The sequence below is a fragment of the Lycium barbarum genome, chromosome 10 (assembly GCF_019175385.1).
Source record: "Lycium barbarum isolate Lr01 chromosome 10, ASM1917538v2, whole genome shotgun sequence".
Classification (NCBI taxonomy): Eukaryota; Viridiplantae; Streptophyta; class Magnoliopsida; order Solanales; family Solanaceae; genus Lycium; species Lycium barbarum.
Genome location: NC_083346.1, coordinates 111,900,901 through 111,913,272, shown reverse-complemented (window position 1 = coordinate 111,913,272; position 12,372 = coordinate 111,900,901). Strand labels below are relative to the sequence as shown.

Here is a 12,372-nt window from a genome sequence, read left to right as displayed (position 1 = left end):
TGGTCTACAAAAATATAATTCTTCCATTTCATTTTTTGTTTGGTTTTTGACTTGACACATAATTTAAGAAAGTAAAGAATTTTTTTGAATCTTGTTATCTTAAATTAAAGACATGTAAAATGTACTAAAATATTTTTTAATCTTGTGATTTTAAATATGTCATGTGAAAAGTTAAAATAAAGAGTTGTAAAAAAATCATTGTTTTTAAGGGAACTAAAAAAAAATTAGTACAAACAAATTGAAACAAAGAGAATCCATATTCAAGTTTGAACCCTGACCTCTTGACAGTTAACAAAACTTCATCCAATTGGTCCAAACTCGTACATTATTGCAACAATAAACTATTTGGACGTGATTTTTTTTAACGTTTTTATTCCTTTAACTTTCTTTCTCGCCAATGAAATCGATTAGAAACAATTCAAGAAATCAAATGAATAAAGAGTTGTTTAGTGATCATGATTTGGTGCCCTATATATAAAAAAATAGTTTTATTTCTAATTAGATTATCCTGAATAAACTCATCGAGAAAAGTTATAGTAATGTACGTGAATTGTGTTTCATTTATATTTTGTTCTTTTTTAAATATGGTGTTACATTGATTTATTTATTACAACAATGTCTATAATAGTATAATGCCACCAGATGAGGTTTGAGGAGGATAGAATGTACGCAGATCTTATCCCTATTTTATGATGGTAAGGAAGCTATTTCCGATAAGCCCCCAGCTCAAGGAGAGATGAACACTTGTTTTTCGTTTTAAAATGCGACACCGCTTATGAAAAATTCTGTGTAAGCCATTGTCATGAGATACATTTAACTCACAGACATTCATGCTCTTGCGATTAGATCACAACGCTAAGCCTAAATTACAAAAGATTTAAGCTTGTATGCATCAATATTTATTTATAAGAAAAAGTAGATTACTTAGATGTATACGATAACATTCGCATTTTTTAATTTTTGGAGAAAAAAAAAAGAGTACGCAATTAGTAGTTGTGTACTTGTGAAATTATAGTAATTCGCAACATTAAAAACACATTCCGACTTATAAATATTGCAAAAATGAGGGAGAATTCAATTTTTAAAACAAAGCTGAGAATTGATTTTCACCCATAAATTGAAAATCGTAAAAAAAAGCATAAACATCTACTTTTCATCTCCTTTAGTTAAAAAATAAATATTATCATGAAGTTTCACGAGTAAAACTTGAAACATAACAATAATGAATATTTTCTTTCAAGAAATTTTTACTTAGTGTAGCTTCTTCTAAGAGGTAATTATTGATAATAACTACTTTTTAATTTATTTATATTTAGTAGCTACAGTAATTTTGTACATTACCATTCGTGGCTATAACAAAATACATAAAGTTGGAGTGACTGAAGCGGTTATTAGGTGAGGCTCTCACCTCGCTCGCTTAGGTTCGAACTTGGCCAACAATATTTCTTTTTTATATATATTTTTCCTAGCTTCTTCTCCTTGTATTTGAGTGCATTTCGCCATATGTATTTGGTTCATATTTATATCTATATTTTTTTTTGGCCTGAGTGCATTTCGTAATATGTATTTGACCTGAGTGTATTTTGTCATATGTATTTGGCCTGAGTGTCTTCTATTTGAATGTATTTGGCTTTATATACATTCAGGAGAAGAAACTAGGAAAAATATGTAAGAAAAGTAATATTGTTGGCTGGGTTTGAACCTGGGCGGGCAAGGGGAGAGCTACGAATGGTAATTTGAAAAATGGTAGCTACTAATGGTAAGATCCTTATAAAAGGTAGTTATATCTGTAAGTTTGTCTTTCAACAATTGCATGCAAAAAAGTGGTCAATTAGCGCTATTTCTACCCTGACCTTAACATAATAAATTCTTTCCTGAAATATGGGCCTTACAGCCAATGGGTCGAGAGCTAACATGGGCCACAATCCGACTAAGGAATTGGGCAACCCGAAACTATGGACAGTCATAGGAACAGCCCATTTAAGAAAAAAATAGAAAAAGAAAAAAATGAAGGTATTAATAGCATAGTAAGTATCACATAAATGTGGACACAAGGAAGTAACAATGCTCTGATTTTGATTTTTGTGATTCATATTGTTTAGTACTAGTACTTAAAAAAAAAAGACTCTTTGGTGCTTAAAGAGAAAATCACTAAGTACAACAGTTCATTTGTGAAAAAAGCAAAAAAATTCATTGCTTTGGCTGATATTTTTACAGTTAAGTTTAGCTTAAATGAATAATATTTCGACTAAAATGAGACTATTATAATGGTGGGTTAATGATTCGCCTATTTATTAATTCAATTATTTTGACCCATTCAATTCAATTGATTTAAAAATCAGGTTGATTTGGACCAATATATAATCTGGACTGATCAGAGAGAAACATTGTCAAAGTATTTTTTTATTTGATATGTTATAAATAGTCATAATAAAGATTTTTTTTATTAATTTTGTTTGACAATTAAGAAATTATAAAAAATAACAAATAAAAGAAATTAAAACTTGTTCAAAGTTGGGCTATGAGCAAGTGACCTATTGTTTAGCCCATTTAATCCAACTCATCTAAGCATAACTTCTCCCTCAGTCTCATTTTAAATAGGGGAAGTTACATAAATACAAGTAAATAAGTAAAATATTTCGTAATCTACAACTATTAACTAAATTACATAATCTACAATATATACTCTATATTTAGGGTATATGCATGATTTTATACCTTAAATAAAAAAATGTTGCTATGAATAAAAAGCTAATAATAAGGACTTTCCTATATTAGTGATAACAAAATTAAATACATATCATAACATATTAATTAATTTTCTAAACATCTCAATATTCTCAGCTAGCATTTTAATCCATGAAATAGTATACTACTCTTTATATGATATATATTATACAATTCCTTGAACAAGCATATATATTCTTGTACTTATATATTACGTATATTTCACTATTATATAATATTATTTTTTATGTATATTAACTAGTATATAGTATATATAAAATAATTTCTTATGTATAGTAAACAAAAAGTATTATATATATATATATATATTTGACCACATACATTATTGTATATATTACACATATATTGTTTATTATATTAAATATATACAAATATAAATTTAATTGAGTTAATTTTCCTATTTCATGGAAGAGAGAGAAAAAAATTGAATAATTAATATGTGATGCATAAAGGAAACCAAGTTTTATGGGATGGGGTGTCGATTATTAATTAAGATCCTATTTAGTGGTAATCCATAAGTAATTATATTATTCTTTCTATATATTGTATATTTTATAAGTTATTGTAGAGTACAATTGGTTGGCACATAGAATAATATATTCATATATTAGGTATATCGTAATATTATATACTATATACACAAATAATATTATTATATTATATACAATATATAATATACAAACTTAAATATACTAATTTCTACTATTATATTCACAAATATTTTGTTATCATCTTTTTAGTTAAATATACCAATTTGAATAAACCATATACTTTTTAAGGTATATTTTCATGTACACTTCTCATACCATATTTCCATATACCATATCTTTTCATGCACTTTTCTTAATATTAATATATTCAAATAATTTCTTTTAGTCACAAAAAAATAATTGAATCATCATCAAGAGAAAGTAAAAAAAGAAGAATAAAAACGAGGAAACGAAAAAAAGAAAGAAGTTTTTTTAAAATGGTAGCTAGAATATGGGATTTGAAATTGATTTTGTTATGTTTATTTGGAAAATTACATTCTCATGATTTTGAAAGAAAAAGAAAGTAAAAAGTGGATATGCATTAATGATAGTAACTCCTAAAATTAAGTATTATTAATATTTTAGGAATGTAAAAAGTTATATTTTTTGTAATTAAGAAGTTAAAATTTTGAATAAGTTGTATTTATGTAATTTTTTGAAAGTAGTTATAATCTTTTTAATTACCATTTGAAAAAGTTGTATTTGTGTGACTTTCCCTTTTAAATATGATCGCTTTAGCTCAAAAAAATTGTTCCAAATAATGGTCACTTTAGGAACTCAAGGTTAAGGTTGACGATTGTTTTCAACTATACCCTTAATATTAAATAAATAATTTTTTTAACATTGTTCAATTCTAAAAAAACATCTACTCCCTTCGTCCCAAGATAAGTGTCGCTTTAGCTCATTCACGCCCATTAAGAAAATTAATAAATACAAGGTATAATTTATTAAGTTACTCATATTTATTAGATGTTTTTTGAGACTTGAACACTAGCAAGAAGAACTAGTTCTTTGATATAAGGGTATAGTTGAAAACAATTAAGTAATATTTTCTTGTCTTGAATTCCTAAAGCAACAGTTATTCTAGGACTATTTTTTCGTGCTAAGTCGATACTTATTTTGGGACGAAGGTAATAATGAATAAGAATAACTCAGTAAATTATCCTTATATTTTATTATTTTTCTTAATAAGCATGAAAAAACTAAAATGACAACTAAAATGAAACGAAGAGAGTAATATTTAAGTGAGTTATTAGTTCGCCTATTTATTGACTCAACTCTTTTGATCAGTTTAATTTCATTTTTAACCCATACACCAAATCATTACTGTTTTCTTAGTCTAATCTAGTTATGTCAATGGTGTGTGTCCCAATATAAGAATTGGTCCCAATTCCAAAGAAGCTAAGATTGTAGACTTGCGCATAGAGAAGTGTTCTTTTTATTATATCCTTTTTCTGTTGTACCATGTCTTTTTTTTTTTTTGGGAAAAAAAAAACACGTCGTCTATTTTTGTTGCAGCAATAATACATGTGAAGTTTATGGGAAAAAAAAGTATTCATCAAAATTTACAAACTCGGTTAATTCAAATTCATGTCATACAAAGGTGAATTCAAAATTAGAGGTTTTTGGTGCCACACTAACGTAGACATATACTTTTTACACGATCTAAATAGTGTAGACATTTCTTCGGTTTGCAAATTTGAATTTTGGTTTAGATTATTCATCTTTTTTGTTTGCATAGACAAACTCTTCCAACGAAAAGAATAAAATAATTATGACAACTTAACCAAAGCATAAACCTTCCAACATCATTGCTAACATGTCGTTGTGTGAAGTCTACTGACTATGACTACTGTGGAGGGAATACACTAATCCAATTAGTTCGAATCTACAATGTAAAAACCTCACTATGAAGAGATATAACTATACGAGGCTCCCTGTCAAAGAGAATGTTATTTTGCTGATCGAGTTCATTAAATACAATTATTTCCTTATTAAGTGATTAAATTATGTGTATTGACGATATGCAAAATATTTATACAATCAAATCACTTAAAATATAATTGCACGAACATTAAATTTGGTCAGCATACATTAGTATTTTAGAATAAGTTGTCTGTAATTATTTAACATGACAATAATAATATGATCTAGTGGATAATGAAATGGGGAGAACTATGAGGTTTCAGTCAAAATCTAGCAAAGTTAAAAAATAAGTATGTGATTTTTTTCTCATCTTTCAGAGTTTTAGTGGACAGAGGTACTTGATATTTGTGTTGATTGTCAAAATTTTAGTGAACAAAGTTATCCCGTGGCAAGTAATGAATACCCTAGTAAAATTAGCTGAGGTATGTAGAGAGTTATGCGATACTTATACTAGTTAAAGATGCTAATACATACCCAATAAAGTTAATTAAGATGCCCACAAAATGAAGTATATAACATGTTAATTATTGCACAGGAGATGAAAGAAAGAAGAAATTAGTTCACCAAACTCCCATCTCTGTTATTAATGACCGTCAAGGAGGTTGGCAGAAGTCTATACACTTTAAATGCCTTGGCACCCTTTCCTATATGCCCCATTCAACAACTATATCCATCAACCAATTTAAACACCTCCTAACACCCACCCCCTACGCCCATTTTACCTATGTATACACATGCATGTGTGTATATATTGTCCAAAATAAGTGATCTTTAACATATATGGAACTATTTACATGAGTTGGGTCATCATTATTTTGTTGAAAAATTATATTGCATGCAATTCTTGTTTTTTTTTGACTTAAATGTGTGTAAAGCAACAGTTGCAACTAGCTTCTAATGCTTAAAGATTGAATACTAATTGAGTTTCTTGGGTTTTTGACTTAATCTTTATAGTATCCGACACGTAAAGGTTTGTTTTTTTCATTTTTTTGTTTTGTTTATTGTTAAAAAATATCTGTTTAGGTAGATAACCAAACTCAGGCGGATACTACAAAGCTGTCTGCAATATCAAGTTCACAAATTTAGTATTTTTTTCTTTGTTTTGTGTTGCTAAGGAATTATTAGCAGGCTACCATCATTCCATAATAGTGCTTTGTCAGCTTCTTTATGTAAAGATTTGTTGAATTTGAATTGAAAAAGGGGGAGAGAGAAAAGTTAGTAGTTGTGATATAGGTGAAATTTTCTACTTAGTAAAAATATTCTCCTCTTTTTCTGGTTATCATAACTTGTAAGGAAGTGGAAAATTGAAGAAGTTTTCAAGAATTTAGTTAGTTAAGTGGGAATGAGCTAAGGCAAGAAAACTTAAATACTGTTTGAAATGTGCTTAAATATATTGTCCAATAAGGGATTTTGCTCCTATCCTTAAAAGGGGTTGTTTCTCTTCAAATTCTTGAAATAGTTTTGGTCATTGGTTGATACAACTTATGCAAAGTTTGTGATATTGGGGGTTCAAAGATTCTTCATTTACATACTTTGAGGTATTTAGATTGTTTTTTGTTAAAAATTTGTGAGGTTTTAGCTATTGAAAGAAGATGGTTGGTAGTATTGAGGTGAAAAGTGGTAATAATGTGTACTCAAATGGGAGAGTACATAACCACAATGGTCTAGAGGAGAAACTTGATGAACTTAGGCAAATTCTTGGTAAATCTAATGGTGATTTATTGAGAATTGTTTGTGTTGGAGCTGGTGCTTGGGGCAGTGTTTTTGCAGCTTTGCTGCAAGATAGTTATGGCCAATTGCGCGATAAGATTCAAATTCGTGTATGGAGAAGGTCAGGTAGAGCTGTTGATAGAGCCACAGCAGAACATTTATTTGAAGTGATCAATTCAAGGGAGGATGTGTTAAGGAGGTTGATCAGGAGATGTGCATATCTTAAGTATGTCGAGGCGAGATTAGGCGATCGGACATTATATGCTGATGAAATCTTGAGAGATGGTTTCTGCTTAAACATGATTGATACACCACTTTGTCCATTGAAAGTTGTGACCAATTTGCAAGAAGCTGTGTGGGATGCTGATCTTGTGATAAATGGATTGCCATCGACTGAAACACGAGAAGTGTTTAGGGAGATCAGCAAGTATTGGAAGGAAAGATTAACTGTACCAATCATCATTTCTTTGGCAAAGGGTATTGAGGCTGAATTAGATCCAGTTCCACATATTATTACTCCAACACAGATGATCAATCGGGCAAGTACGGATTTATCTTTATCTTCCTTTATATCTTGTCTCCAGCTGATATTTACTTAATTTACAGTTCATTATCCATAACAGCTAAATTTACAGTTCATTATCCATAACAGCCTTTGAGTGTGTGTTTTTCATATATAAGTTCCTAAATATCTAGAAATGAAAGAATTTGATTCAGTATAGATTCTGATTGTATGCAGTGCAATATGGTGCCCTTCACTGCTGTTTGAATCCCCACAAAGGATCATCTTATGTGAAAACGGATCGAAGCTTTGTTTCTCGAGTTAAGAGTAGAATCCCCACATAGGGTCATCTTATGTGAAGACGAATCGAATTTTTTTCTCAATTTAAGAGTAGCTTTAGATTTTTTTTTAACACTGGACATCACTTCCTATATCTCAGATACATGATATAATCGTGTGTACATGAACTCCAAATTATGTCCTCTATGTAGTCCTAAAAATTTAGATCTAAAGGGGGCTGAAGGAATTCTTATTCAAAATTTTAGGATTAATAACTTTATCATTGATATAATACAGCTTCAGGCTTCAGCCAACATTCTACACCTCATGCAAATAATAGCGGTATCTATCCCAGAAAACAAAGGCATCAGTTCGTTTGTACGGCAAGTAAATCATAAAGCATGCAGTTAGCCTCCTAGAAAAGAAAAGAAAGAGAAAATTAGAAGAAATAAGTGCACACCTCATTCACTGTGAAGACAGAGATAAGAAAATATACAATTAAAGCATGATAATATGCAGAACATTCAGATAACAGTACTAATATCACAATCTTTCACCTATCAAAAACTAAAATTGAGATTACAAAGTAAAAATAGAAGATAATTTTTCCCTGTAATGGTATTAGAAGACATTTGGACAAAAAGGAATTCATCCATAAGCATGGTAGATATAAAGAGTTAGACTTAGCCTTTCAGCTTCTTAACAATATCATCTGTTTACTGCAGCTGGAACACCAGTAGAAAACATCCTTTATCTCGGTGGACCAAATATTGCTTCGGAGATTTACAACAAAGAGTATGCTAATGCTAGGATTTGTGGATCAGAAAAATGGAGAAAACCACTTGCAAAGTTCTTAAGGCAACCTCATTTTATTGTTTGGGACAACAGCGACCTTGTAACACATGAAGTCATGGGAGGCTTGAAGAATGTCTACGCCATTGGAGCCGGTAAATCCTGGCCTTTCTCAGTGTTCATTTGTCTCATGGATTTATTTTTCAGGTTAAAACCGTTCCTGTTTCATTATTCTTCTGTTTTCTAGCAACTTTATTTTTCCAAAAAGCAACCATTTCCTCTCTCATTGATAAGAGCAGAAGATTGCCTGAAAGCAGAGATATCTTTTGACTTGTCAGTTTACTATTACGTTCCTGGTGCCCAAATTTTGAAAAATGAGCTAACGTACGAGCTTTTCTAATGCTAGTTTAGTTGGCCATTCCATTTATGTTCCTCCCAAGCAGACTTTAAAAGTTCAACTTAATTGCAGGAAGTTTGTGAGTCTTTGCCTTCTCATGTTCAAGTTTCATGGTTGCTATTTATATCAAATTATCATTGTTGACTTTAGTTATTCTCAATGAAAAATCATAATTGGTGTTTATAGCATTTTGTGCCCCTGGTTTATGGTATATGTTTCCTCCATAGAGACTCAAGAATATGCTAAAAGAAATTTTCATGTAGTGCCTGCTGAAGGTATTAGTTCTGCAGGTGAAGAGGACATGGAAACTGAAAAAATCGCAAGTTTCAACAATTTATGGTGTTATATGCAACATTGATAGGAATATTCCCTTACCTTTCTTGATATTATGTTGAAGTAAAGAGATAATCTTTTTTTTTTTTTTTCTCTCCTGTACCGTGAAATGAAGAAGGATCAGTAACTTATTGGTGAAACTGGGATTCTCATTAGAGCCATATCTGTGGCATCTAAAGTTTGTAAAAGCTTATGTGACATCCAATTTCTTATTGTGATAATATTCTCATTGATTTGGTCCTTGGCATATTATTGATTCCAGGGATGGTAGCTGCACTAACAAATGAGAGTGCCACCAGCAAATCAGTATATTTTGCACACTGTACATCAGAGATGATATTCATCACGTATTTGTTGACTGAAGAACCAGAAAGGCTAGCAGGGCCTTTGCTAGCTGATACATATGTAACATTGTTGAAAGGTCGTAATGCATGGTATGGTCAAATGATAGCTAAGGGAGAACTGAGTCTCGATATGGGTGATAGCATCAGTGGAAAAGGAACAATCCAGGTACTCATTTTCTATTACCTCTTCTCTTAGTATGTCGCTCAGAAGAGGATATGAAACTTAAGATAGCTTCTTATTTTATTTTCTAAGTCCTTGGAAAACAATGCTAAGGTTTCAAAGAAGACTGTTTCTACCGTAACAATCCTTATGGCGTCGAGCACTTGCCAGTAGATCACTGTGGCTTTCAGTTTTGAGCTTAGAAATTTATCATTCTTCTGTTACAACGTTAGATTCCCGCAGACAATCATTTCAGAAGATGTAATTTGCAAATGAACTGAAACTTTACACATGCCTTTGATTTTGACATGGACAAGCAATCTTTTTGTTTTTCTGTAAATTTCATATGTATACGGTCTAAAATCCATGAAAATCATTCTTTTTACAATATATCATGTGCGTAAGACTCACTTAACAAGTACGATTATCACTCAACAAGTACAATTATTGTTGTTTTCCTTTGTTTCTTTACGGACGGGGAGCTAAGAAAAATACCGAAATACCCCCTCCGTCCCAATTTATGTGAGGTGTTTGACTAGGCACAGAGTTTAAGAATGAAAGAAGACTTTTAAAACTTGTGGCCTGAAATAAGCCATGAGTATTTGTGTGGCTATAAATCATCTCATTTAAGGTAAAATGGGAAGTTTAAAGTTGAATTATTACTAAATATAGAAATGTGTCATTCCTTTTGGAGCTGACTAAAATGAAAAGAGTGGCATAAATTGGGATGGAGGGAGTAATATGCATTCCACCAAGCATTTTGATTCTGCTTCCACAGTTGAGATGGACATTTGATGTTTGGAGTTGTTGATCCTGAATTTTTGCAAGCAATTTCCTCTCTTATTTATACCAATGCATCAAGTTATTTAGCTTTGTCTCTTGCTGTAAGTACTAAAAAGATTCCGATGTCCTAAACAGTCGTGTTCTTTTTTCCTTTTCCGTAGGGAGTTTCTGCAGTCGAAGCATTCTATGAACTTCTAAGTCAGTCAAGTTTGAATGTGTTACACCCGGAAGCGAATAAGCCGGTCGCCCCAGTTGAGCTGTGCCCCATCTTGAAGACTTTGTACAAGATACTCATTAAAAGGTAAGTCCTTGAACAATAGAACAAATAGATGCTGCTTGTGGTTTGTTGCTAATGCATAATGCCATGTTATGAACTCAATAAATCAGCTGCGGGGAATTATAATTATAATTAGGATTTAACTTATAAACACCAAAAATTTATGAATTTTCACACCATGCTTGTACTTAACACTATGTAACTCGGACTCTTCAAAAATGTCGTCGGTGCATGTCTGATCCTCTAAACGTAGTGCATTTTTGGAGGATCCGACACAGAGTGCTGCAATATTTTTGGAGAGTCCAAAAAACATTGATTTAACATGTTACAGCAAGTTGCCTTATTTTCCAGGTTACTAGTTCCAGCTGTTATGGGCAGATTCTGTTATACTGCCAGTATATATAAGTTAAACTCTTACAGTATGTGCATAAATACCATCCTAGTAAACTTGAATACGAGAACAATGATCAAGTTTCCATTTTTAAGGGACAACTAATCTATGTGTTTTTTCTTTTTGTACTTACAGGGAACAAGGGCCACTGGCTATTCTTCAGGCACTGAGGGATGAAAACTTGAATGATCCGCGCGATCGGATTGAGATTGCGCAAAGCCATGCATTTTACAGGCCTTCACTTCTTGGGCAACCTTGATCGACAGTTTATTTAGAACAATTAATGAATAAGTATATAGACTGATTCAAACTGGATGGGATTGTTTTATGTGGTGAAGAAAACATATACTTGATACTCAAATTTGTATTGATGAACATGCCAAAACATGGTCCTATTTTCTTGATATTCATTTGAACTTGAAGCATATTGTATGTTTTTCCCAAAATTCGTGCATAACATGTTTTATACAATAGACTCAGCACATAATAGGAGCTCAGTGCAATAGGCCTTTGTAGATGAAAGTGTTTCTCTTGGGTATGGAAAACAATATTCCTTTAAAAAAATTATACTATGTATTAGCTAAACTCTTCTTTTGAAATGGTAAAAATAACTAAAGAGCCGTCTGTCGATGGATTTTTTTTTTTCAAAATAGCGCTTGGTTTTTTTTTTCCCCCCTCTCATTTTAGGAGGATTTATAGTGTTTCCACACTTCAAAATAGCGCTTGGTTATACTACATTCCACTGGTTTTTTTTTTTTTTTAAGTTAAAAGATAGAGTTTCAAATTTGAAAAAGTGGGTTTGATCAGTTTTAAGTGATTTTTTTACACTTATAAATTTCATTTTTTTTCTCAGATTAAAGATAGCTCAACACAACTTCTATTTAAAATTATCCTTTTCAACGATTTTTTTTAATAATATCATATTCTATTTTTTTTTTAATAATATCATATTTTCTATGCCCAAACGCTTATTATAGCTTGTTTGGCCAAATTTTAAAATCAACTTATTGAAAAGGGGGCAATTTGTGTTTAGCTAATCAATCTAAAAAATACTTTTGAACTGTAATTAATATTTGACAAAACTTTTAAAAGTAATTCCAAATGTATTTTCTCAAAAATAATTTTGGAGAAAACTATTTCTTTAATTTCTAAAAAATACTTCTCTTACTCTTCAAAAATATTTATTTTCTCCTAAAAAGC

General features: G+C 30.9%; 1 protein-coding gene across 1 annotated transcript; it reads left to right on the top strand.

The window, feature by feature from the left end:
* Positions 1-5,889: 5,889 nt before the first annotated feature.
* LOC132613524 (probable glycerol-3-phosphate dehydrogenase [NAD(+)] 1, cytosolic) lies at positions 5,890-11,597 on the top strand. The gene is made up of 5 exons (XM_060327562.1): positions 5,890-7,457; positions 8,421-8,642; positions 9,480-9,727; positions 10,666-10,805; positions 11,308-11,597. Exons 1-5 carry the CDS (start codon positions 6,797-6,799, stop codon positions 11,429-11,431), a joined length of 1,395 nt encoding a protein of 464 aa, XP_060183545.1. The 5' UTR covers positions 5,890-6,796; the 3' UTR covers positions 11,432-11,597.
* The last annotated feature ends 775 nt before the right edge of the window (positions 11,598-12,372 follow it).

What these genes read in the sequence shown, in the direction of transcription:
- LOC132613524 (XM_060327562.1), top strand. Translation starts at nt 6,797, where the DNA reads ATGGTTGGTAGTATTGAGGTGAAAAGTGGTAATAATGTGTACTCAAAT. An exon ending in TGTCTACGCCATTGGAGCCG is followed by an intron (nt 8,643 to 9,479) that starts GTAAATCCTGGC and finishes TATTGATTCCAG; the next exon opens with GGATGGTAGCTGCACTAACA. An exon ending in TACAAGATACTCATTAAAAG is followed by an intron (nt 10,806 to 11,307) that starts GTAAGTCCTTGA and finishes TTGTACTTACAG; the next exon opens with GGAACAAGGGCCACTGGCTA.